The sequence below is a fragment of the Felis catus genome, chromosome B4 (assembly GCF_018350175.1).
Source record: "Felis catus isolate Fca126 chromosome B4, F.catus_Fca126_mat1.0, whole genome shotgun sequence".
Taxonomy (NCBI): Eukaryota; Metazoa; Chordata; class Mammalia; order Carnivora; family Felidae; genus Felis; species Felis catus.
Genome location: NC_058374.1, coordinates 19,262,827 through 19,290,642, shown reverse-complemented (window position 1 = coordinate 19,290,642; position 27,816 = coordinate 19,262,827). Strand labels below are relative to the sequence as shown.

General features: G+C 36.9%; 1 protein-coding gene and 1 long non-coding RNA gene across 3 annotated transcripts in view; one reads left to right on the top strand and one right to left on the bottom strand.

Annotated features, from left to right (window-relative positions):
• Positions 1-27,816, bottom strand: part of PLXDC2 (plexin domain containing 2) — a 448,003-nt gene that overhangs the window by 121,691 nt on the left and 298,496 nt on the right. For both annotated transcript variants that reach the window (XM_003988142.6, XM_019834014.2), the window contains exons 5-6: positions 13,155-13,277; positions 5,704-5,822 (exon numbers count right to left, since the gene is read on the bottom strand). In XM_003988142.6, the coding sequence (XP_003988191.2) occupies positions 5,704-5,822; positions 13,155-13,277 (242 nt within the window). The remainder of the gene's footprint in view (positions 1-5,703; positions 5,823-13,154; positions 13,278-27,816) is intronic.
• Positions 15,286-16,038, top strand: LOC123386460. The gene is made up of 2 exons (XR_006600335.1): positions 15,286-15,455; positions 15,915-16,038. It is a non-coding gene; the product is annotated as an uncharacterized LOC123386460 (long non-coding RNA).

Genomic DNA, 27,816 nt, shown 5'->3' with positions numbered 1-27,816 from the left:
CATGAGATGCAGCCGTGTGTCAGGCTGTATGCTGACATGACAGAGCCTTCTTGGGATTCTCTCTCTCCCTTTCTCTGCCCCTCCTCCACTCATGTGCACACGCTCTGTCTCTTGTTTATTTTATGAATAAATAAACATTTAAAAATATAAAAATAACATAAAGAATATGGGTTCTAGGTCACAGCTGGTTATTGACAGAACAGGAAATAGGAATGTGATTTTCCAAATTCTATTTGTCTAAGAAAGGGTGCATGTTTTATTTTTATTATTTTTTACCTAGGTACAACCTCTTTTCGTTAAAAAAAATTAACAAAATAAATAGGATAATGCTATGGAAAGGCGAACCATTCTTACCTGTGCCCCCAAGGGGGCAGAGCTACAGTATAATACTGACCAGCCAGGAAAGATCATAGAGAATATCAAAGTGAGTGAAGCAGTTCAGGCATTTCTTGAAAAGGAAGGTTGGAGGGAGGCAGTAGGGGTCAGTGATTAGGAATATAGGTTCTGGAGTCATATCCAGATGACTTTGGATAAATCTTTGCTTCACAACTTTGGGACAGTTATTGAATGTCTCTGGGTGTTTTAGGTTCCCTTTCTATAAATGATAAAAGCAACTACCTCTTGTTTTTTGTGAAAATTGTATGAGATAAATGGTAAACACTTAGGTCTCTGCTTGGCATATATGAAGAGCTCAATAAATGTTAGATTTTATCAAATTAGGGGATTGTTGTTAAAAGTGAATGGGATTTCTGGTTATGGCAGACAAACTGGTAAGAGACCATTTCTCCCACTGAGATCAAGCAGGAAAGATAAATAACATATGGAAAGCACCCGTTGAAGGCATCAGGTGGCCATCAAAGAGCAAAGACTTGAAAAGCCAAGATTCCAGAGAGAGGAAATCACAGAAGTGAATGCAATACCACTTTCCTGTCAAGGCATTTGGTAATTTACAAGCAAGATTCAGACATTGAGAAACTGAAAAAAACTTCAGACGAACCGTGAGATCATGACCTGAGCCAAAGTCGGAGGCCCAACTGACTGAGCCACCCAGGCGCCCCCGAAGGACTACTCTCTAAAAGTAAGTGCTAACCCAAAATTTAGCAGTCTTTACAAGAACTAATGCTCAACTTTGAAAGAGCTTAGCCCTGACAGTATTAAAGTAATCTGTTTGGTATTAAGGAGGGCACTTATGTTGAACACTGCATATTATATGTATGTGATGAATCACTAAATTCTATTCTTGAAATAAATATTACATTATATGTTAATTAACTAGAATTAAATAAAAATTTGGAAAAATTAATAATGTTTGCCAATTAAAAAAAAGTAATCTGTTCCATCCTACCTGTCAAACAAAAAATGTAAACCCTCTCTGGAGGAAGAAAACAACGTCCACAACCTCCATCTATTCCTTTAGTAGTTTATAAACAATGCCCAACATTCAATCAAAAATTATCTAGCATAAAAGGAGACACAGCCGAATAGACACAAAAGAAGACATCCAGATGGCTGACAGACACATGAAAAAATGCTCAACATCACTCATCATGATGGAACTACAAATCAAAACCACAATGAGATACCACCTCACACCTGTCAGAATGGCTAACATTAACAACTCAGGCAACAACAGATGTTGGCAAGGATACAGGGAAAGAAGATCTCTTTTGCACTGCTGGTGGGAATGCAAACTGGTGCAGCCACTCTGGAAAACAGTATGGAGGTTCTTCAGAAAGTTAAAAATACAGCTACCCTATGACCCAGCAATTGCACTACTAGGTATTTATCCAAGGGATACAGGTGTGTGATTTCAAACATTGGGGAACATGCACCCCAATGTTTATAGCAGCACTATCGACAATGGCCAAAGTATGGAAAGAGCCCAAATATCCACTGAAGGATGAATGGATAAAGATGAAAAGGTACACACATACAATGGAGTATTGCTCAGCAATCAAAAAGAATGAAATCTTGCTATTTGCAACTACGTGGATGGAACTAGAGGGTATAAAATGCTAAGTGAAATTAGAGAAAGACAAATATCATATGACGTCACTCAGGTGTATGAGGAATTTAAGATACAAAACAGATGAACATAAGGAAAGGGAAACAAAAATAATATAAAAACAGGGAGGGGGACAAAACATAAAAGACTCTTAAATATAGAGAACAAACAAAGGGTTGCTGGAGGGATTGTGGGAGGGGGGATGGGCCAAATGGGTAAGGGGCAGGAATCGTGGTTGCACTATATGCTAATTAACTTGGATGTAAATTAAAAATAAATAAATTAATTAACACAAAAAAAGCCATGACCAATGAATGAAAATCTAGAGGAAAAGAAAAAAAAATACAGCTGATAGAGACCCAGAGGCAATCTAGATATTAGTTATCAGCCATGAACTTTAAAGGAATTGTTATTAATATATTAAGTCAGTAGATGAGAAGATGGTTAATTTTATCAGGTAATTAAATCTATGCACAAGAAACAAATGGATACTGTGAAATTGGAAAATGCATTCATAAAGGGAACAATTGGTAATCTGACAGGAAATTAAGAAAAAGACAGTATGTTTTTTGTGATTTGGCTTCATCCTAAGGAAACTACTTCTTTGAAGTTAACTACAATAAACAGCTGTGTAACAATAGCTTAAAACAGAATTTTAAATCTTTGGTTTCAGAATACAGAGTGACAATCAGGAGAGATAGCTTACTTCTTTAAATGAATCCATGCTGCCATGACTTCTCTCACTAGTATGGCTAAGAGAACATCGGGACTGTGGTGAAGGACCATCAAATGCCACAAGCAAATCTGTGTTCACTCTTCTTTTAAACATCAGTAGTACTTCCCTATCTCAATCATATTACAAGCAAGATTAGTATAAGTGCAAATATATGTTCTCATTTATTGACCATTATTGATCTGGTTTGCACATGAAAAATTATGCTGTTGGAAAAATGACCATACATGGGACATGAGAGTTGAAAGACATCTGAGTGGTTAGGATGGGCAGTTGATACATTAACAATTAACACAGGAAACATCATTAGCTACTGACATAAATCACTTGATGGAAATAAAGATGAAATTTGCGTCAGTAAGTTTACTTGATGCATTACTGATTTTACTCTACGATTTAAACAAGTCCTCTATTGGTAGTTTCTGCATAAATCAGATTTTTTTCTTCTCATTCACACAAAATGAAATGAAATGAGTAACATAAAATAAAATAAAACAAAGTTGGCTTAGCCAGTTAGTAGCAACTATTACAGAAAGAATTGTGTTTTACTTCCCTATCTATAATGTTGATTCTGCAAGTTTAAGCTGGACAGGAACACAAAATTGTACTCTTATTACGTCTTTACGATTTTGTTAGCTCTATACCTTAACTCAGAATACTTGTAACTTTGTGAGATTGTGATTGTGTCATCTGTTGGAGTCAGAAAAAAAGATCCTTAAACACCAAACATTAACCAATATTTTTAAAAAACAAATGAGAAATAGACTTGTGAATTGCTATGCATAATGTCCTTGAGAAAGAAAAAAAATGTGGAGGTATTTTGAGATTACCAAATTAGGGCCTTTAGTCCTGAATTTGTCCTTAACTAGTTCTGTGCCCACAAGCATGCCATTTAACCTTTCCGACTCAGTCTGCTTAGCTATAAAATAAACATAATTGTGTATGATCTAATTCCATAATTAAGCCACACACATTTATTATTACTTTCATGTGCCAGTGCCTTTATGAATATTGAGAATATAGGACATTGTTGAAGAATTGAAAACTATACTATATGTGAAAGCATTTTGTCAAGGGTGATACATTATGCAAACAGCTATTTTATGCTATTGTGATTGTAAATGTTTTTCTAGAAGTGTCAGGAGCATCTAGCTTTCCCTCAAATGCAAGGGATCCCTTACTGTGGCAAATTTTAGAAATAGAAATTTGCATCAACAAAATTAAATTCATGGCAATTATCAGAAAAAAAAGGTAGAATATGAAATAGAAAACTGCTTTCTAACCAGGACAGAGAAAGGGCAAGGCAAATAATAAAGTAATGACTTCTTTAGAACTCTGAGTTCAGAAGGACTAATGTTCAGTAGGATAATAGTCTGGGAATATAAAGAAAGTGTTAAAATTGCCTACTGGTATAATGTTACCCATGACAAAACAGGAAAACCATAGTGGAAAATTCTTCTTTGGTTAAAATAAAGAAAATAAAAAAATATTTTAAAAATACCAAACCCCCTACAAAGAAGGAATAGGGAAAATGAACTGCTACTCTGCTAGGTGAGACACCCATGGAGAAAATGTAAATAAAGATGACAATTTTGATAATAAAGACTAGAGACAGAGACCACAGTACAAACACAAACCTCTGCTTCAAAAATACCTACAGTTATTGAGATCTAAGACCCTAGACTTACGGACTCTGCATCTTTCCAGAAAACTTCCCACCATTGGTTAGAATAGTTGAAAACTAACATTCCATAATGTCACTATGCAGTTCCAGGATTACACTAGATTACACTATAGATACACCATATATATATAATATATATATTCATATTATATATGAATGATAGACTATGATATCAAAACATAGCTCTGGATAAAGAAGCACCAAGCAGACCAGATCCTATATTATATTCCACATGGAAGAATTCTTCAAAGGAGTGGAAATATTTAAAAGAATTATAAGATTTTCAGAGGTTGACTTATGTCATTAAAATATAACTGTCCCTCACTTTATAGAAAAGATGCATTTCAGAAGACTTAACCAAAGTGAATAATTTTTAAATAGCCAGGGATTCATTTGCCAAGAAAAAAATAACTCTTCACATAAGATACTGAGTCTATGTTATTATAAATATCCATTAACCCATGGACTAATAATTGTCCATCATCAATTCACATTGTCAGAATTCCTCTCACGCCTAGTGACTACCTAAAATATCGCACAACTGTTCCTGGAATTTTATTCTTGTATTCTTTGTTTTCTTCCCTAAAAGTTTAGGATGTCTATTAGTCCTTAATTATACTGTCAACAGAGTTCTTAAACTTAACATACTATAATTCTAATTTAGACATTCTGTAAATTTAAGGCTATAATTTAATACATTTCCATTCTTTGTTAATTTGGTAAAATGAAGCAAACCATAAGTTTGAGTTCCATTATTCTTTCTGTCACTTAGACCTCTAATTAATTTTTCCTCTCAGGGTGAAATAAATACTGGCAAAGGAATTATGGGTCCTGATTGCTTTCAGTACTGGGGCATTGAGCCACACAAGCTTTCGTATATACTGATACTTTTGGAATTAGAACCAAAATATGTCACAGAAATAGACAAAGGAAAAACAAACAAAAAAATAAATATAAATAATCAGATTTAGATGAGAAATCCTTCCAAGTTGGAAATATTTTTTTCTTAGAGATATTTCATTATAATACCACTAGGATATAATTGTTTCATAATTTTATGCAACTCATTGATCATAATGTCAGGATATAAAATAAAACCCAAAGAATTAACAATCAGTGCCCCCTAGTATATTAAAATTTTTTTTTGTATGAAGCAAAACAAACCAACACATGAGAAAATGATTTGAGGTTCATGACTGTAAAATGTCCCTTTCTTAACACTTGGAGAGAAAGATAGAGGTCAAGATCAAGGGGAAAGGAAATCATCAATATATTACTTACTTCTTTATATCCAAAGATGATGCGTCCATCCATGAGGAGGGTTGCCTGGAATGTGAAGCTTCCCAGGTTGTAGTTATCCTGGAGATGTACGTGGTCCCACTGGACAACAAGGGCTGTGCCTATCAACCCCATCGAAACAGAAGAAACACATTGATAAAAATATACCAATGAATTCAGGTGAGAGACTTCACAAAACCATGCATATAGTCTTCAAATCTAGTAGTTGTGCTACTTGAATTTTATACGGTTAATTGGAATTCTTTATTGAAATTGTATTTGAGCTATTTTTAAACAATTGAGTATTCTCTAAATATTTAGTAAAATCTAATCTCATACCGAGGTTAATATTGAGCCCAGTATGAGGGAATTTTGCCTTAGGAAGTCCATTCATGTTAATGGGTACTGTCTGCTTAAATTTCTATGAGCCACTTTCAAAATGCAGCCCAAGTGGATTGAATGCACTTCAAATATATTTGACAAATGCTAGGAAAAAAACCGAACACATTCAGGAAAGCTAGAATCACTTGTAAAAGACCTGAAAATGTCTCTTCCATACTTAGAATTATACTCTTCCATGCGGAAAAAAATTCCAACACTAATGGGAATTTTCTTCTCTGGTTCACAATGCCTGTATTTCTTTCTTTGTTGTACTGCTTCAAAGAGGCTGCAAGGTAGCTTAAAGGGCCCTAGGCAAAGATTTCTGAAGTCCCCTTCAAGTTCAAGTACACTGGGATAAATGAGTCTTCAGTGGTATATATCATATTCTGATGAGTCAATCTGCCAGTATTTGCCATAAAACTATTAACACGAAATATAAACTGAAACAGTTTAATAGCCACCAATGAGAATTCATAGTTTTGTTTTAACGGACATTGTGTCTTTTCTTTTCTTTCTTTTCTTCTTTCTTTTTTTTTTTCTAAAAGAAAACAAATGAGGAGCTAAGGCTTTTGCTTAGTTCTAAGTATTGGATTTTTTGTTTGGTTAAAAAATAGTCCTGTTTACATTCTGTGAAAAAATGTTTTACAGAAATGAAAAATGTTTTACAGAAAATGAAATTCACAGAACCAAAAGAGATAAGCTTATCTCCCAGGTCAGTAAACATGTGATTAAAAAGGAAAAAAGAAAAACCAAGATCGTATGACAGAGAGCTTGTGGGTTAGTGAAGATGCAGAAGTGCTAGGAGGGTGGTGTGCCCGGGAGTGCCCTGGTGTGTAAAGCTCCGTACCTCTTCCCACATACCTCGCCCTGTGCACTTCATCCATCTGACTGCTCATGAGTTAATTCCTGTACCTGATGATTGATGTAAAACAGAATACTGTCTTCACTGTGTTTTTGAGTTCAACTTACTGCTGAAAGCTTTTAACCATGACGGGGACATAGTAGGCTTCTGAATTTCCCTCCTCCCTTGGAACACACCTAACGTGTAGCTACACACAGAACAGTTTCCTGTGGGAGAAATCGAAAGCTGAATAACTGCTATAATTTGGGCAACTGAGAAAATACCCACATTGAAACTGCATGCATCTGGGTTCTGTGATCCTCTCTGGAGCCCAAAAGAGCCAGTGGGCACTTTCTCCACCTTCTCCCTTTTGCTCACTCTGACAACAAAACCAGGTCACCAACATCCTTCTGGAAAAGAGCTTGCACACATGTCAGGCACCCAGCTTTTGTGGCTGCAGCCTGAGAGCCAGGCTCCCAGACCACCTAGTTCTTACGGACAACTGGATTTGCATTGCAAGTCCCAAGGATGGTAGCAAACAAAGAAGCAACAGGTGTGCCCTTGGGTACTTGCCATGGCTATCCTCCCCCTCCCCCACCTAACCCAGGGCTTAGCAGAGAGAGCAGGCAAAATGCCCATTCTCCTAGTCTTTCCCTGGAAGGGGTGTGACTACCTACTTTATAAGCTGTAGCATGACTGTCCAGCTTCTACTTAGTTCATCTAGGTGCTGACTGTTATCCTCCCATGGCCAAAGACAGCCAATTAGCACTTCCCCCACCATCTCCCTCCAGATAACTCCAACAATAAAACAAAGTTGCCAGTATATCTATCTTGAAAGAAATGGTCCATATATCTAGTGTCCCCACTTTTACAGCTGTCATCCAGGATTTAGGCACCCAAATCACCTTGCTCTGATAGCCAATGAGGCTTATATTTACAAGACCTAGAAGATGATGGCAAATAAACAGTTTCTAAATGGGTGAAGGAGCACCCCCTTATGACTATATATATCCCAGCTTGGTGCAAAAAGACCAGGAAAATATGCCTATCTCAGTTTCTCTCCAGAAGTAGTTTGCATACGTTCTTAGCTCCTGCCTGAGGGTCTGGCCACAGATAAACACTGCATGTAGGTGTTGACTATGATCCTGCCCTCTGAAACACTGATGGCTTCTTGGCACATTCTCGACTACTGGGAACCACCAAGAACAAAAACAGTATCAGGGACAATCATAGAGGTTTGAGAGATAATCAGGAGCTTGGGCGGGACTGACTGATGTGCTTTGTGTCCTGCATAAGCCACTTTGACAAGATTCAAGGAGTCTGCTATTTTATCTAATGTGCAGAAACTAACACGGTCAAGAAAATTAAAAAAAAAAAAAGTAGGGAAATATGTTCCAAACAAAAGAGCAAGATAAATTTCCCAAAACCAATCTTAATGAAACAGCAGTAAGTTAATTTACCCAAATGAATTCAAAGTAGCAATCATAAAGATGCTCACTGAGGTTACAAAAGCAATACATGAACAAAGTGAGAATTTCCACAAAGATATAGAAAACATTAAAAAGTACTCAACAGAAATCAAAGAGATAAAGAATACAATAAAATGAAAATTTTAATAGAGTGGTTCAATAACAGAGTAGGTCAAGTGGAAGAAAGCATTAATGCACTCGAAGACAGGGAATTGGAAATCATCCAGTTAGAGAAGCAAGAAGAAAAAAGAAGGAAAGAGTAAATATGGCTTAAGAAATGTATGGGACACAATCAAACAGACCCATGTTCATATTATAAGAATCCTAGAAGGACAAGAAAGAAAGAAAGGGAAAGAAAGCTTGTTCAAAAAAATAATGGCTGAAAACCTCTCTAATCTGGAGAAATAAACAGACATTCAGATCCAGGAAGACCCAAAACCAAAATAAGATGAATCAAAGGAGACTCCTAAATAGCCATTTTTCTAAAGATGATATACAAACGTCCAACAGGATATAAAAGGGTGCTTGACACCAGGCATGAGGGAAATACTAGTCAAAAGCACAATGCGATATCACCTCACACCTGTTGCGATCAAAAAGACAAGAGATAACAAATGCTAGAGATGGTGTGGCGAACAGGAAAACCATGTAGTCTGTTTGAAATGTAAACTGGCACAGCCACTATGGAAAACAGTATAAAGTTTCTTCAAGAAACTAAAATTAGAACTGTAGTATGATCTAGTATTCCCACTTTAGGGGTACATACCAGAGGAAACAAAATCCCTTTTCAAAGAGATATCTGTACTCTCTTTTTCACTGCAGCATTATTCATAATAGCCAAATAAGGAAACAAATTAAGTGTTCATCTACAGATGAATGGATAAAGAACACACACACACACACACACACACACACACACACACAGTGAGGAATATTATTCAGCCTTAAAAAGGAGTGAAATTGTGCCTTTGTAACAACATAAATGGATCATTATGCTAAGTGAAATTAAGCCAAAGAGAGAAAAAGAAAACCTACATAGTATCACTTACATGTGGAATTTAAAAACAAAACATAGTTGAACTCACAGAAATACATTTCAGAATACTGGTTGCCAGTTGTTACTGGTTTAGAATATTGGTTGCCAGGAGTTAGGGGATGAAGAAAATAGCAAGAGGTTGGTAAAAATGTACAAACTTTCATATACACTGCAAATAAGGTCTAAGGATCTGATACATAACATGGTGATTGTAGTTTCTAATACTGTATTGCGTAACTGAAATTTTCTGAGAGTCAAACTTAACTGTTCTTACCAAAAAAAAAAAAAAAAGGGTAAATATGTGAGTTGATGGATGTGTTAATTAACTTCCCAGTGGGATTCCTGTTGCCATGTATACATATGAAATCATATGTATATATGAAATGTACATATGAAATCATCACCTTGTACACTTTCAATATAGCAATGTATTTTGTTTCTTTGAGGTAAACATTTAGAATCCCCAAAAAATTTTTTTGGATTTTATTTGGGTGCTTTTAAACATAGGGAACACCACCATGAATCCGTGTTCCAAGTGAAAACTCAAGTCTCTTCTTTTATCGGCATCTATGTATCTATACTACACTTTTTTAAATATTAGAAGGTATGAGGATAATAATAGGCAGGAAACTTCCATACGCATAGAAGTAAAGGGGTTTCTGATCAGGAAATGCCTACTAACAGTACCATTTTTCCTTCATGCATGTTGGCAACTCTCAAACTCTAGTCTCCTTTTTATTCATTAATTTCTATTAGGCACTTAAATGGTACAGAGAAAACACCAAAATAGAGGGCAGAAGATCTATCCTCTGTCTTGCCTCTACAACTTTTTGCAAGGCCTTGGACACACCTGCGTGAACCTGTTTGTTCTCCTACAACATGGTGGGGGAGGGCAGAATAGTTCTTGCTTTCTAGGGATTTCTGCATTACATACAAGGAAATACAGTTACCTCAAATTTTGTGCCAAAGAAAGATCCATATAAATGGAGTAATTAAATGTCTTTAATGCAAATTCTGATGAAGATATTCTTATTCATTCATTCATTCATTCAGAGAGCGTGTGTGTGAGTTGGGGAGGGGCACAGGGAGAGTGAGAGAATCACGAGCAGGCTCCATGCTCAATGTGGAACCCGATGCAGAGCTTGATCCCATGACCCTGGTTTTATGACCTGAGGCTGAAATCAAGAGTCGGACGCTCAACCAACTGAGCCACCCAGGCACTCCAAGATATTCTTTCCTTTTTTTTTTTTCAAGTATTTATTTATTTTGGGGAGAGAACAAGTGAGGGAGAGGCAGAGAGAGGGGGACAGAGGATCCAAAGCAGGCTCTGAGCTGATAGGCTGACAGTAGTGAGCCTGATGTAGGGCTCAAGCCCACGAACCCTGAGATCATGACGTGATCAGATGCTCAATTAACAGTCTGAGCAACCCAGGTGCACCGAAGATATTCTTAATATATTGTCAGTAGCAGGCTTTTTAAAATAACAATTAGTTATTTTAAATTAAGTTTTTTATTTTAAGTAGAACCATTATAGCTCTCCCAACATTTATTAATTTGAATGGTTCTACATACATAATGAGTGGTTCATACACAACTGAAAGATTATTTAAGTGTAAATGTTATTAAATTTAAAGCTAAATTATCTCTATCCTGTTTTGTCAAATAACCAATATTTTAAGTTTCCTCTTTTATTAAAAGTTACTGAGGGGTTCCTGGGTGGCTCAGTTGGTTAAACGTCAGACTCTCTGTTTCAGCTCAGGTCATGATCTCAGGGTTTCCTGAGTACGAGCCCCACATCGGACTCTGTGCTGACACTGCAGAGCCTGCTTGGGATTCTCTCTGTCCTTCTCTCTCTCTGCCCTTCCCCTGTTCACACTGTCTCTCAAAATAAATAAATCAACTTAAAATTTTTTTTAAAGAAGTTACTGAAGTCTAAAACTTTATGATCTACAGGATGGTGGGAGTGGCTTTTGGAGATAAAATCTTCTATTTCTCCAAGTAGCCCCCAACTCACCTATTGTTCTGGAGGGAGCAATTGGGTAAGTAAACCAGGGAGGCACTTTTCTTGGACAATTATGATGTGAAAGTATATACTGTCAAAAGAAAACCTTGGGTTGAAGAATGGAATTTACATTTCTAAGGAGCTGAGTTAGCGTGGTCCATTTCCTAGCCCATGACTGTCAACCCTACACCATTTCTTTCATGATGGGCGCAAGATCTAGTAACGTTCTTCCTTAGCTTAAAGATGAAGGTGTTACTTATGTTCATATATCAGACCACATGAGTTGCTACACTGTCCTATGTGGTTATTGGAGAGACTTATGTCATTATGCTTTATGATTTTGATGTTAATATTATGAAAAGCCGGTCATCAGAATTCTGTCCCCATGAGCAAATGTCTCTAACATCATCTAGTAAGTGACAGAGCTTAGAAAATAATCAACTTTCATCAAATCATTTCCTGTTTACTAAGGTGATTCTGGCTGGAAGGTCATGGAATAAGTTTCAGATAAGTGTCTGGTTATAGTTTTACCCCAAGTATCTTTACAATCTATTTGAACACCCTTGTCTTTAGCACCTCATATTTTTAAGGTAGGATAGCGTTTGATAGCTCTTAAAATAAAAGGGGAGGTAATTATTATGGCTAACATTCAGAGTTACCTAATCTTGGAACATACCTTTGTGCTACTCAAATCGTTTGAAATGTGTTTCTCAGAGCATATAGCTAACTACATTTAGTTTCCTTCTTTGTTAGCTATTTTGATCTGTAAAATGGGTTCATCGCACTGGTCAGAAGATTGCTTTTAGCAAAATGATCACATTTCCCCAATGCTACTGTCACTATTAAGTCTATACTACCCACCAGTAAATTTCTTCCTTGGTCATTAAGAGTAGAAATAACTGTTCACAGCAAATAGTTCCATAATTTTAAAAGATGAAATCGTCATTTGGGCAGTACAGAAATTTCTATCTTCGATTTTTCAAAACAAACTTTTCCTTTCGTATTTTCTCTACTAAAGTCATGTAGCCTTCCAAAAGATAGAGACACAAAATCCATTTATCTGAAGGTCTTCATAACTCGAAATTCCTCACTTAGATTTCAATAGCATTCAGTGATATAGTCAAGGTTTTCGCTATTTTATATGTCCCCAAATAATAAATAGTAAGGATAGATTGTCAGTATACCTGACAAACCCTGGCAGGCTCCATTCCTATTTAAAAGTCAGGAGAACTTGATTTTCATAAGTGTATTTTAACTATCCGCTATGTATTTTTTAAAAGGTGTGTTCATCTTATGGTACATATCCTTCATAAGTTTTGGAAATTTAATATCCAAGTATTATGCCACTTGCCTCTATTTGAAGATAACAAATTATCCGTATTTAGTTTTTTCAACAATAAGGACTTATTGCAAATAGCATTAAATGAATCTATTTGCTCTATTCAAAAAGTCATTGACAGCAACTCATTTATTACAGTGCCTAAGAGAGGTGTTAATAAAGAGTTGTTGAACCAACAAATGAATGAATAAATAAGTGACATGTGACCACACACTTCAATCCACGTATTAACAGTTACAGTATATTTGTCGACTCAAGGCATTTGCATCAAGCGATTTACAATCCAGCTTACCAGAAAAACTCCAGGGCATAAAATATTAATATCAATTTGATGATCGATGTCTGAAAGTACACATTCAATAAAGAACAGGCTGGCCAGTACATACCATTATCAAAATATCTGACTGTTGAATTTCTGGATACGCTGGGATCGAAATTTGCCATTAAAGGTGCTATGTACTGTGTGGCTGTTAGCATTCGATGTACGACTTCTCCAGTGTATATGAAACCTGTAGTTGGAAAAAAAATAGGAAATAAGTTAAGGAAAATCCCATATAATATTTAAAGTACCTCCAACTCCGTTGCAAAATAAATACTCCGTTATTTATTTTGAAAATAAAATATCAAAGTAGCTAAAAAAAGGAATATAATGAATGTCTTAACGTCTGATAAACAACAGTCTGGATTAAGGAACAAAGTCTCATATGATTTTGTAGTACCTTGCAGGCTGGTAAATCAGAAATCTAGAATATGTACAGTTTTAATTGTGGGAAAGTGACTGTGGACTGTGGGAGAGATCATCAGGCTAAAAAGGTAATACAGTATGGTGTAAAACTCAAATATTCAATCTGCCATTATTAATCCCTTGTTATTTTAACACTAGCTGAACATGCAAGTCCTTTTTACAAATGAATGCATTTTCATGATGTTTAATTGCATTTTCACAAAGTTTAATTGCATTTCTTCAACTATAATCTCAGTTCAGGACCTTTTAGAAACCACACATGGATATCTTCAACACTAAAATGCAGAAAACATTCTAAACCTTTTTGTCAAAATTGAAAGAATGTTAAACACCCATAGAAAAACTTGTACATTGCTCAGTTATTATAATACTAGCACTCTATCAAGAAGAAAAGCATTATATGTTACAGATAAAAGGGTAAAACACTGATAATGCACAAATGATTCTCTTTAGAAAGTTATCAATGGCAGCCTATTCTAGTGGTTGGATAATGAGAGAGAATTAACTACAAAGAACTTCATATTGAATTAACTTTCAATAGCTCTTATGTTATAACTCTGCCCACTTCCAATTATTCACATTGGCTTTATTTACTTTGTGTATTATCCATGACAAATTGTTAATCCAATACTGGCTTCTTGCCTCCAAGGTCTTTTGCTTCCTGAAAGGACGGTCAGCTCAGTGAATGATAACTAATTTTAATATTAAGCTAAGAAATACACAATTAAGAACATATATGTAAAAAGGTACGTGCGCGCGCACACACACACACACACACACACACACACACACAGTAAAACCCAAAGCAAATTATTTGTGATAATGCAATTGTAATGTTTAGGCGATCACAAGTTAACTAGATACCTGAGACTATTATAGATCATTTTCTATTTTCATAAGAATTAATGAAATAAAACAAGCAAGAGCTTAAAAAAACACACAAAATTGTGTAGATTTAAACCTCTAAAAAAGTGTTAAAGTTTTGTTACTTCACTTCATGGTCTAAATAAAGCTTTCATTGGCATATTGTGGTCATTATTATTTCAAATTCTCAGTTAGGGTTTCTAGATAAGTTATTGGAAATTTAAATCTGCAGTTATTTACTTGGAAATTAGTTTCTTTTAGCAATGTCTTATTCCTTTGACTTCCTTTTCGTTTTTCATTAAGAGCATAATTAAATTTTAGCTATTCACTTTAAAAAATATATTTCTAACTATTAAAATCGTTACCATGTATTTTAATCATTGATTACTTCTTGTTTTCAAATGCCAAGTGATATGCTTCAAAATAAATTTCATTTGTCTTGAGCAGAATTTTGTACAATTGCAATTTCACATATCTCAAGTTTACTAAATGATATTAAGATACAGTGACACAGTCATCACTTTAATTTTATTTCCCTGTAAAATTTGAGTCATCATCAATGTTCAAAGTGAATATCACATTATGAAAATTATAAAGATGAAGAGTAACTATTTTTCAGGATCTATGATGTATTTGTTTATATTTTCACCATTTAGGTAGATACAAAAATCCTATATGAGTATGATCTTTCTTTTTTTTTTTTAATGTTTATTTATTTATTTTGAGAAGAGACAAACCACAAGCTGGGAAGGGGCAGAGTGACAGGGAGAGAGAGAATCCCAAGCAGGCTCCATGCTGTCAGCACAGAGACCAACGCAGAGCTTGATCTCACAAACTGTACAAACCGTCAGATTATGAGGTCATGTCCTGAGCTGAAATCAAGAGTTGGATGCTTAACTGACTGAGCCAACCAGGCACCCCTGCAGGTATGATCTTTCAAGGAAAGGATTAAATTATACTCTGAGAATGTTCTGTAAGGGACAGTGGCTCTGAATAGTTATTTCTCTATTCTCCATTCTCCATGTGCTAATGGAAGAAACTTTGCGTGATTTAAAGAATAAAGAGGGCAGTAATCAAGGTAATATGATAACTGTGACTCAATACTAAATTAATTTTCAAAAACAAGTGTAAGAAAAGTAGCAGCAAATTCCCAGGAAAACAGAATTGCAAAATGCAGGAACATAAATGATTTCAGATGCCTAATTCTTACCGTTAATGCTTAAAAGATACATACATGTATATTTTTATCTCTGGATGTTTCCACATAGATTTGGCAAAAAAAAAAAAAATCATTCCCCATTCTCCATAACCCAGTTTTCAAATCATACAAATCCTTAACGGCTCCTTGCCTTCACCAGGAAAAAGTTTTCTAGAACTACAATTTCCCAAATTGCAAAGGTGAAGTCTCATCTTGTTCCCACAGAAATAAGTAAAAATATGGAAGAATCTGTTAACGTATAAAAACTATCATTATGATTCTTGTTCTTCTATCTCTGCAACATTAATATAAGTTATTTTTGCTCTGACTATATTACAGTGCTGCAAATACAATTAACAAGCAACAGCTACTGTAACTGCGAACACATCCACCACTGCTCTTAATCGATTTCCACCATTACCACTGCCACCACCAAGAGTGATGTGTAAAAGAAGTCAAGGGTGCAAAAAACCCCACTTACTCCGCAGCGTAAGTTTCATTTTGCGAATTCTGAGAATACATGCTTGTTTCCCTTAACCATGTTGCAAGGCGGTTCCTAGTTCTTGGTGACCATGGAGTGAAATGGTTAACTGTAGTGATGTGTTCTACTGACTTTTCAATACATTTCTAAATTTTGAAAATGTCCCTTCAGCAGTGGCTAGTACCTGAGGGAGGGAAAAACCTTACAGGCCTATGGATAGTAGGGAAATCTGATTAGGTGTTGAATGAGAACCAGTTATGCAAATTAGAGAGTGCTTTCATGGAAGAAAACCTCTCCAAAGCTTCAAAGGCACTTAGAGCTGCCAACATCCCATTTAAACATTTACCTCTTTTCTTTAGCTTTTTGAGGCATGCTCTATTGTAGAGAAAATATATACAGTAAAACTTTGGATTGCAAGTAACCTGTTCTGTGAGTGTTCCACAAGACGAACAAACATTTCTAATACATTTTAACTTGATAAACGAGTGATGTCTTGCAATACGAGGTACGTGATGCCAAACGTCACAAACGTGATGCCAAATGATCACAACTGAGCTAATGGTTCTTCTCTCTCTCTCTCTCTCTCTCTCTCTCTCTCTCTCTGCAGGATTGTGGGTGATCATCCCCCATGCTCTGATGCTCAGTCTCAGGTCTCGGTGTCTGGTAGAAATCAGTGATTTTCCAGAATGTTGGAAGGTGTCCAAAACTGGCACTTGTGTGTTTTTTTTTTTTGTCACTTCAAAGCTCCTATGGACAGTCCTTTGCTTTTCATAAAAGACGAAGCTTAGGAATGCTTTGCTTCATTCTAGGTCAGGCTGCCTGCAGATATAGACCCTTTCCTCTGCTGCCTTATTTCCAGTTACATTAAATACATGACAAGTTTATTAATACTGTACTGTAGTCAACATCCGTGCGAGGATATATAATGGCCCCCATGAAGAAAAAGATTCCATTGAGCCAATAGATAGCAGTGATTCCATGAGTGATAGTGGAAGTCGTCCTCTACAATGACTGTCTTCTCTCTTGTGTCCCTCACACAAGCCATTAAAGTTTTAAGTGCAGGTCAATTTGCTTATTTTTCTTTATATTTTGTATTTTATTTATTATTTTGTATTTATTACAGTATTGTAATAATTTTTTTATGAATATTTTTGGGTTGTGGAACAAATCACCTGAGTTTCCATTATTTCTTATAGGGAAATTCGCTTTGATATACCAAGTGCGTGGGATGACCAGCACGTTTCTGGAATGAATTATGCTCCCAAACCAAGGTTTTACTGTATTTCATTTTTCTTGTTGTTTACATTATGGAGTAATTTAAGCAAAATATTTGTATTATTTCTTTCAAAACAGTTGGTAGCCATATGAAGGGCTAATCATAAAATATCTCCTTAGATCACTACATGCTTCTTATTTAAAAGGAGTTTGAGGGAGAAACAACCTGTTTTCTTGGTGGAAATTCTAACACCTATACTTTGGAGCACAGTTGTAGTCACCTCGGATCCGTTTCAGCCTCTGTTCTTTTAACTGACAAATTTTATGGATAGATTTACATTGGATTCCTCTATTGCAATCCACCAAATGAGCCTTAAGTCGGTAGGTGGATGATATGATTACAGAATTTACTTAATGGTACATGCAAATTACATCCTAGTGGTGTGACTGTTACTTGACATCTTAGTGGCTCAGTTCACTAATCTGTTAAACGGGGGAGTAATCATTGGGCTGTTGTGGTTGAATGAGTTGATGCGTAAAAAACACAGTGTTTAAAATAAAAATGTGCAGACAACAAGCAATCCATTAAATTCCTTCTAATTTTTACCTCTTGAAGTCTTTTGTGTCTAATATATACTAGTTGATTGGACTTACACTGGGATGTTTATATGATTTCAAAATTGTGCTTCAGACCCAAATGGTATGATATGTGTTTCTCTGCACTCTTCTAGTTTGGGTCAAGGTATACTGTGGACTCTAACTACAGGGCAACAGATAATTAAAAGCCTGAATGTCCAAAGTTCTACATTCGAGATATCTTGTCTTACATTCTAATGGAGTAAGCACCTTGTAAAAACCTTAACATCTTATTGGTTGCAAACGGTTATTTCATTTAATTGGAAGTGTCATAGTAATAAAGGCTATGTGAAACATTCTATGAAACTTTAATGTGTAAAGGTCTACATAAAATATTTTATTTCATCATCTTTCAGTTGGTATTTTTGACCCCAGAGGAAAGGTTGGAGCTAATGTGTGTGCCTGTAGGGCATTGAGCACTGATAGTTAAATGCTGCCTTTAGAGTACAAAGGCACTATTGTCACCTTTATGATGTACGAACTTGTCTACATGCTAATCAAAGAGATCGGAAATTCATGGTCTTTGTTCCATGAGGATTTAGAGAACAGATTCCCCATTAGGACTCCTCACTAGCTTTACATGTGATCTGGTCCCTTTCTATTCACGAAAGCCTGAGTTATTTCACTGGGTAGTGTTTGTGGTTAATTGTTCTGTCAGTCACTCGATATTTGTCATCGACAAGCTTGCTTGAAGGGAACAAGTGAAGTCTGGGCATAATTCAACGTACATTGTTCAAAAATGCCATTTGATGAATCACAATGCATTCTCACTATGCTGTAAACTACACCCCTTTCAGACAAATACTTGTTTGTAGTTAAGTCAGTCTTTTAAACAAAACCATATGAGGCAGCAACTGCTAATTCGAAAATTAAGTTGTGGTAAGTTATCTGGTAATGGAACTGTCTGCCAGCTGCAACCGTACAATGATAGGTTTCATGTAACGGGCTTCCTCTGGACAAAATTGTTGCGAGTCGACCTCACAGTTCACTGTGAGGATACTGGTTTGTACATGCAACCTAGATGTTTAAGCAAAAAGAAAAAGAAAAAAAATATTTCTGAGTTTCATGTGAGCTTGCCAACTAGTGGCTCTTTGGAAGAAACCTACAATATTGTCACTCACCAAATATTTTCCCTTTACACTTCCAACCAGCTGTTAAGGTAAAATATATCAAGTGCATTTTCTATAAATAAAAAATATATATGTTAAAATATATCACATCTCCTAGACTCCTTTATTCCACTGGCCCGAGGCACCATGGGGGATTACAAATCATAGCAAAGCCATTCCTTGGGGGACAAAAGGCAACAAGTGACAACTTGGTTATTGGCTACGAATTACGTTCATGAAATTACCGATATAAAAATGTATGTTGACTACATAAAGTGCTTCTCTCCAACTCTAGAAGGAAAGAGCAGGAGCCAGAATTGTGTAGATGTGGAGAGAAAGAGAGACAGAAGTCTGTAACTCTTTCATTTTCATTTTGAACCGGTGACAAAATTGTAGCCTGTAGTTCTTGCCTTCTCCATCTTGTTTCTCAAATAAATCCATGTGACTTATTCTTAACTCATGTTAATTGCCAGTGGCCCCTGTCAACAGCACCCTTCTTCCCTCTGCTCCAAATGTTTCTCATGATGTAGGATTTGCAGAGATGGGTCCATTCACACTGCAGATAATGAATGGCACCACCCTGGAGTTGTGTGGTGCATGGCTTCTCATGGAAGCACTGATTGCTCGTTTGCTTCAGAAACAAGTTCGTCTCCTCTATTCAGATTGATCCAGGTAACATTTCAAAAGTCTTATTCCTACATGGGGAGGAATGGGAGGGTTGCATTGAATTATTTATGCCTCCCCCTGCCCCTACCCCGACTGGGGATTCAGAGATGCTGCGTCAAATGCTGGATTCACATGTAGCAGAGTTTTAGCTGGGAGTTAGACCCCAGTACCTGAGGTCTGTTTAATTTGGGGTTGGTTATGCTGCTCTATGTTTGCAAAGCCTCTATCTTGATTCCCACCTAATCTCTTGGACCCTGCTCCCTGTGGGGAGTCTTTCTAGAAAACAACTACTTGGCTTTTTGACCTGTGAATATCAGTTGCCCCTAGAATTTCTGCCCATTTATTGGGACTAAGTAACACCTTTGGGAAACTACCTAGGACAACTCAAAGTTACCAGCTGGCCTTCCATCCAGGCTCTGTCTTGCTCTAGAGAGGGGAGCACATGCCCTGCTGTGGCTTTTATTTTATCCCCAGGGTTCCCCCTTACCCTGAAGAACAATAAAAACTATCCCATCCTTTTCAAAGGACTTAACATCCATTTTTTAAATGACCAGAAAGAGCCCTGGAAGCAAGATGGCCAAATGTAAAGGGAGGCCATATTCAGATAGGGAACTTTTTTCCTGTCTCATCAGACCTTCTTGTATTTATTGAATAATCTGTAGTACTGCATATCTTACTTTCAAAATCAGGTAACTTTGAAGTGAAAATATTAGGTAGCAGGAGAATAACTCCTTTGAATTCTTGCCTTGAATAGTGGTCTATGCAAGCCTATAGTTTACAAAACAAATTTTAGTCCACATTTTTGAAGTTATAACTATGCTTTCCCACATCCATTCTTCCCCAAATGATTTTGTTTCCCTTCATTGTTTAGACATTCATAGGAGATACAGAGATTTCATCCCTAAGTTTTACCACAATCCTTCCAAGTCGGGTCATGAAAGGTCTTGAATGTACTGACCATGTTTTCATTGTCCTTCCCTTTTTTAGTGCAAGAGAAATACCGTTCATCTAGACCAGATAGAAGCTATAAAAGGGAGTAGAAAAGCTTTGCTTTCTCAAAAACCGCCATCTGCCATGCACAACTAGCTCCAAATCAAGGGTTTGCTCTTTCCTTTTTTTCTAGTGTAAGTAAAGTATCCCAGTTGTTGCCTCAGATGGTCTTGGTTTTAATGCCTTAGCATTTAACTTCTAGATCATGTCATATATATAGTGTCATATATGCAATGTTTAGATAGACAGTATGTAAATAGTTTGGGTATATATGTGTGCATATATGTGTGTGTATATACATATGTATATACATATATATATGCATATATAATACACACGCAATGTGTGTGTGCGCGCGTGTGTGTGTGTGTGTGTGTGTGTGTGTGTGTGCATTTCTCACCATGAGGAGTTCAAGTGGACTGCACAGGCCTAGGTTTGAATTCATCTTGTACAAGAGGTATGATGTCCTGTCTTCACTCTCATTGAGTTGCAATTTCCTCTGTGAAATTAGGTTAAAATTAACCCCTTCTAAACAGCACTGCTGTGTGCATTGGTCAGGAAGAAATGCTACAGAAATGTAGCTACAGTCCTACCATTCAACATACATTTGGAACATCTGTATTGCCCTGTGACATCCTTTTACAGTCAGGGTTCTGGGGAGACTCGCTCTGCAGCTACACTGATTCCTCCCCTTGTCCGCTCTTGATCTCTGCAGCCCTATGGTCAGATTCCAACTGTGATACTTCTGACCTCCTTGAGACGTGAGCCCTTTCACAGTCACAGAATTGTGACCACAACTACATTTTCTCTGAAGTTTTAGTAGTCTTGTCCCTTGAGAAGATGAATTATCAGTGAGAGGGACAAAACAGCTTGTTAATAAAAGAGCACTGACCCAATTGTACATTCATATGACAATTTGCACTTGGTAGTTTCAATATGGCCTACAATTTGAACACTCAAAACATTAGATGCCAAAAGAAAAACTCAGTGTATTTGAGAAAAGAAAGGAAAATATGTATTTGGCTTTGTTTATAATGTATACAGGTGTGTGTATGGTGTGTGTATATACACGTATACAAATACACACATACACAAACATGTTATATATTTACTTTTTATATATTTTATAATTATATATTATATTTTCTTATATTTAATTATGGTATATATTCATATTATGTTAATAACATGTTAACATATTCACATTATGTTATACATATAATGTTAATGAGAACTAAGTGGAACTCATCACTACAGTTAAGCATTTTACTTCTTGGTTGCTAAGAACTCATGTGAAATATTGATAAGAAGTGGCTTTCAACATGGTTAAGGAAAACAAGCAAGTATTGTCTGAATTAGAAAAATGAAACTCATGTTGTAGAGCAGTGGAGTTTTTGTATCCTTGGGTTATTCTTATATTATTCTCTTTTGAGGAAGAGCAAATCTTAGAGTATATGGATTTGTAAATCAATACAAAATGCATATTGAATATCTTAAATCTGAAGCATCATAAAATCCTTACTCCCAATTAACAATCCAGTTAGTTTGCTTCCTCTGAAAGCATTTTAGACATATTTTTACTCGTTTATCTGACCCAGATGCACCCAACCCATCAATATCTTGGCTAATACCACCTAGATTGAGCTTTTCAAAGAGGCATTTATTTTCAAAAATAGGCTGTATTCTTCTATGAAATTTATCAGCTCCAATTTAGGAAAGACTGTAGTCACTGAGAGCACTGAGAGATTAAAAACAGCCCTAAGACTTTCTACCATCCATGCCTTATGTTTCTTTCACAACTCTTACCTTCACACCAAATGAATAAACAAACAAACAAACAAACAAACAAACAAATTAAGTTTATTCAGTCATCTCTTCCTAGTGTTGACTCAGGGAAGAGTTTGTTAGAATATATATTCTTCCAGGGGCACCTGGGTGGCTCAGTCGGTTGAGTGGCCGACTTTGGCTCAGGTCATGATCTCACTGCTCGCGAGTTCAAGCCCTTCGTAGGGCTCTGTGCTGAAAGCTCAGAGGGAGTCTGGAGCCTGCTTCAGACTCTGTCTCTGTCTCTTTGCCCCTCCCCTGCTCGTGCTCTGTCTGTCTCTCTCCCTTTCTCTCTCTCCAATATAAAATAAAAGCATAAAAAAAGAATATCTATTCTTCCAGCACGGCTACCTTACAGCATTCGTTATATGGTTGCATTTGTTATATGTTCCCTGAGGCTGAAAACAGTAGGATGTGGTTAGTACCACCATTTATCTCACAAATTAGATCCTAATTCAAATGTAGGACATTCTACTTCCTATAATCCTATTTGAAAAAAAAATTGACCAAATATTAAAAAAGCATTTTCCTTGACCTTGAGTCTTTGCAAGCGATATTTAGATTTAAAAATTCCTGAGTACATATTCAAACATTCATACACATTCATATATGGATATTTTGTGGCATTTGACTAATTGCTACTTGCTTATATATATATATATATATATATATATATATATATATATATGACTATGTATATTAATGGCTTTAAAAATAAATGTTAAATGATAAAATTCATAACATATGCAGAGAATATATGCTTATGCATCTATGAATAAGTAATAAACACCCATGTATCAGTTTATCTACCATCCAGACTAAAAGATATAGAATAAAACATAGATATGACTTTTAAAATTCACTGCTAACCACTTTCATACATTTTTTAATTTATCATTTCCTTCCTTTATGTTTTTACACTTTTTACTTTAAAAAATTATTTATTTATTTTTTTTTTTTGAGAGAGAGAGAGAGAGAGAGAGGAAGAAGGAGAGGGGTAGTGGGAGAGGGAGAGAGAGAATCCTAAGCAGGTTCTGTGCCCAGCACAGAGCCCAACTTGAGGCTGCTTCGGATTCTGTGTCTTTGGATTCTGTGTCTCTTCTCTGTCTGCTCCTCCTCTACGTGGGCTCTGTCTCTCTCTTTCTCAAAAATAAACATTAAAAAATAAAAGAATGTGTGACTATCCTTAGTCTTTCACTCTGTCATACTTCTGAATTAGTTTATCTAGATACACACAAACACACACACACACACACACACACACACACACACACATAAAATAACTGTGTTGGATTTTGACTGAACTTGCACTGAAATTTTAAGTAAGTTTAGCAGGAATTCACTCCTTTTGATTTTGGGTCTTCCAACCCATAAACATGGTATATAGATTTATTTAGCATTCTAGATATCTTAAGCTGTTTTTAATTAATTTTCTCAAAAATGTCTTGTACATCATTTTTAGATTTATTCCAATTTACTTATTAGTCTTTTTTGAAGATATTATTATTATTGAAAACTTTAGTTTCAATCGTATTTTCTAACAGTTTGTGGTGGCATTCAGAAAACTGCCTTTGTATATTGATTTTAGATTCAGAAATCTTACTCAGCTCCAGAACTAATTCTAATAATCTGTACATTTTGGGGGGCTTTAATTTATGGATGATCACTTCATTAGAAAACAATGAGAATATTTTTTCTTTCTAATCATTATGCCTTTTATTTCTTTTTCACTAGCTACATTTTGTATATTGGTTTAATGCAGAAAACAATTAGGCTTATTGAAAATAGATATCTAAATGGTAAGTGGAAATCTATAGAACATGAAAGAAATATAATTCAGGATCTAACTAAAACAACTATCACAAAGATATTTTACAAGCCTGAAAAAATATTTTGTAAAACATTTAGATGAAATCACAATTCTGGTTATTTTTCCTTTCTCTTTCTTCTTGTTTCTAAAGATTTCTCTCCACCTTAGAGACAGATAAACTTCTTGCAAGCCATCTACCTGTAGATACCTGAACACCTTACTTCTCTTGATATCTCATTTAGAGATGCCATTTTTTTCCATTTCTTTCTCAACACGTTCACTTCAACTAAACCTTAACATCTGATTATCTAACCAAAGTAAAGCAGTAGGAAATGATATTCACAAAAGAGCCTCATTTAACTTCTCAATACAGTGCCTTCGACCAGAGCAACATGTACTGGGAAGAGGCAGAAATGGCAAACAAAGGACAGGAAATAGAACCACAGTCCTGGGACAATCCCAGAAAGGGAAGGAATCATGCAAACCCACCCTTAGGTTAACTGGTATGACCAGTGAAAAACGACCTTCCAAGTGCAGGTACAACATTTTATTGCCTCCCAGGGAAAATAAAAGAGATGCTTAGATATGTTCCCCCCAACACCATATTTATATCTGACAAAAAGGCTCGGGGGGCAAAACTATCATATCCTAGGTTGAAAAGAGGCACTCCTCAAAGGACACTGTGGGAAAGCATGGAAGCTATACTGTAATTGATAACCTGGTTTTCTCATATTTTTGTCTTTGTGTTGGAGCAGCAAGAGCGCGTATCTCGAATGCACTTTTGTGTAACTGCTTCAGACTAATTAGAACTGAAGGGATAAAATATTTTTTTTATTTCAGTTTATATGTGCTAAGGCACAGAATCAAAAGGTCCACCGTGCTGGGAGGAATTCTTTCCCTGGACATTCATTTGAAGTTCCTGTTCAGTGTGTGAACGGAGCAGCGAAGGGGGCGCAGGTAGCATTTGGCCTCAATGACATAACCGGCCATAAAAGCTCATCTCGTTCGTGTGCCCAAAGCTCAATGAAACCGAGGCAAGCCTGTATTCGATCAGACACCAGTGCTAACGGAACGCCTCTCTAAGATTTTTAGAATAAAAATTAAGAACATTTTAACCTTTGCACGAATTTGGGATACAGGAGACATGGGGAGATACAAAATTTATGAGCATTCATCGTTCAGGCTTCCACATTTTCTTCTTCATACAATGCCACTGTCAGAAACCCGATGTAGCTATACAGTGGCAATTAGCTCTCTCCCTCATATTTAAACCTTCACTCAGGAGAAATCTGATGAGTTATTATGTGCTACAGTGAGAATGGGATATAATCTTTACCACGTTACCCACTCTCAGGAGTATTTACACGTTATTAAGAAAGATGACCGTTCTTAAGCTAAAGAAATGGTTATCTCCTATTGCCACCCACAGGGGCTGAACTATGTGAACAAGTGTCCCCTCATGGCTGACCTTAAATAGAAGGTGAGCACAGCCGCCCCCCCCCTCAACCCCATGCCATCCTGCAAAAGGTGGGGGCTAAAATCATGCGAACATGGGTCACCACAGCCTCTCAGGTGGCTGTCACCCTCCTCTGTAGGCTCTGCAACTGTGGAGGTTTTTAAAGACTAGTTACTACAACGCGGTCACACTGCAAGAGTGAGTCACAGGCATTGGAGTGTGACACTGGCCCCTCTGGTGTGTGGCCATTCAGCTCCCGTCCGATGACTTTACCAAAAAAGTCTTCTAAAAAAATCCCAATTTCATTAAATACAGCCCTTCCAGAGACACTTCTACTGGAGGAAAAAGAGGGGCAAAAACCGTTTGCATTGTGGATTTGTTGTGTCTCCTGATAGGCTTTTAAGCACAGGTGGGTCAAGTTATTCATCTTTGTATCTGCTGTTCAGCTTGACCGGGCAGAGCATCTGCCACAGACGTAATAAACTGGGTTTCAACAATGACAATGGTCCCAATGCCACAGCTCAGTATACAGAGCCCTCCCTGGTCTGGCCACTGCCCGGTTCTCCCCCTCTTCTCCACACGGACCCAATGCTTCAGCCACTCCCAGCTCCCCGCGGGTGCCCTGCGTCGTACCCACTTTTCACAAGCTGCAGTCTTCTGCCCGAAATACGCTCTCCTCCTTCCGTGCCCTGAAAAATTCTATTCATTTTTCAAGCTTCAGTTTAAACGTCTCCTCTTGTGAGAAGCTGTCTTTTATCCTCTCCAACCCCAGAAGATCTGATTATGCCCTTTGGTGTTCCATCCCTGCGTGCATCCCAGCTTCTATTATGGGTCTCAACCTCACTGGTTTACAATTGTTGATTTTCACATCCACCCCCTGGTCTGTTCCCCTGTCTTATCATCTGTTGCAAACCCTGGAGGACAGGGGCAAGAGCTTTCTCGTATTTGTATCTCAACACATGTCTGGCGGTCACTCATGTATTCATCCAACTTGCTAGCAATTATGGAGCGCTGAGTATGTTTGAGTGATTACACCAGGCAGCTAGAGCAGGGAGAGGGCCTCCCCCGACCTCATAGAGGATGGTGTGTGAGGAGGCTGGAGAGAGGCAGCCAGAGGACAGCAACAGCCCACGGGAGGCCACGCCAGCCACGGAATAGGTTTGGGGACTAAAAGGAATGGAAGCACAGTGAAGGGCTGAAGCAGAGGCTTAACATGACAAGATTTACTCTACTGAAAGATTCTGATAAACACCACATTCAGGAGAGTGCTTATGTCCAGGGAAGAAAAGTGGGGAACACGTGGAGAAAGGTAAAATTCAATTGTATCTGTTTTATACCGCTCCCCCCCACCTTCAAACTGGCTATTGGGTACACAAAGTTTTCTATATTATTATCTTTTTTTTTTTTTTTTTTGGTACAGCTGCAATATTTAAAAAAAAGTGTAAAGCTTATTCAGGCAGAGTATAGACAAGGAGTAAAGAAGACATACTTAAAATAGGGTGAGAGTTCACTGCCTCTTTCAATAATTTGTGGAAAGATGAAATGGGCATCCAGTAGGAATGAGGTGGCCAGAAGTAGATACATGGAAGGTGTTTCAGAAGCCAGTTACTGTGCAGATGTTTTATTGGATACATGAGGAGAGTGCTGAGGAGGGAGTCAAATGAAAGGTGATGGTGCCATTTACTAAGATGGGGAGAATGGTGGAGAGGAAAAGCTAAATCCAGGCTTAACAGCTAGTTTTGGAATACAAGTGTGCAGGCGACCCAATCCCATTCCTGTTGCTCAAGTGCAGCGGGAAGCATCCCAACAAAAGAATCACATGGCTGTTTCCCGTCACTGACTTCATTCCCCTGTTGAGTCCGTTGTTTCTGAGTTAAGCCCTTGTGCACTGAAGCGGGAACCTTGGGGATCTGCCATAATCAGATGCCTCTGAAGGATACACACCATTTCAAGGCTTGCAAACGGAGGGATTACCTGCTAATTTAACCATGAAACTGGATTTGTAGCTCTGCCCCAGATAAGGTGAGGATGCACAGACACACACAGATCAACTA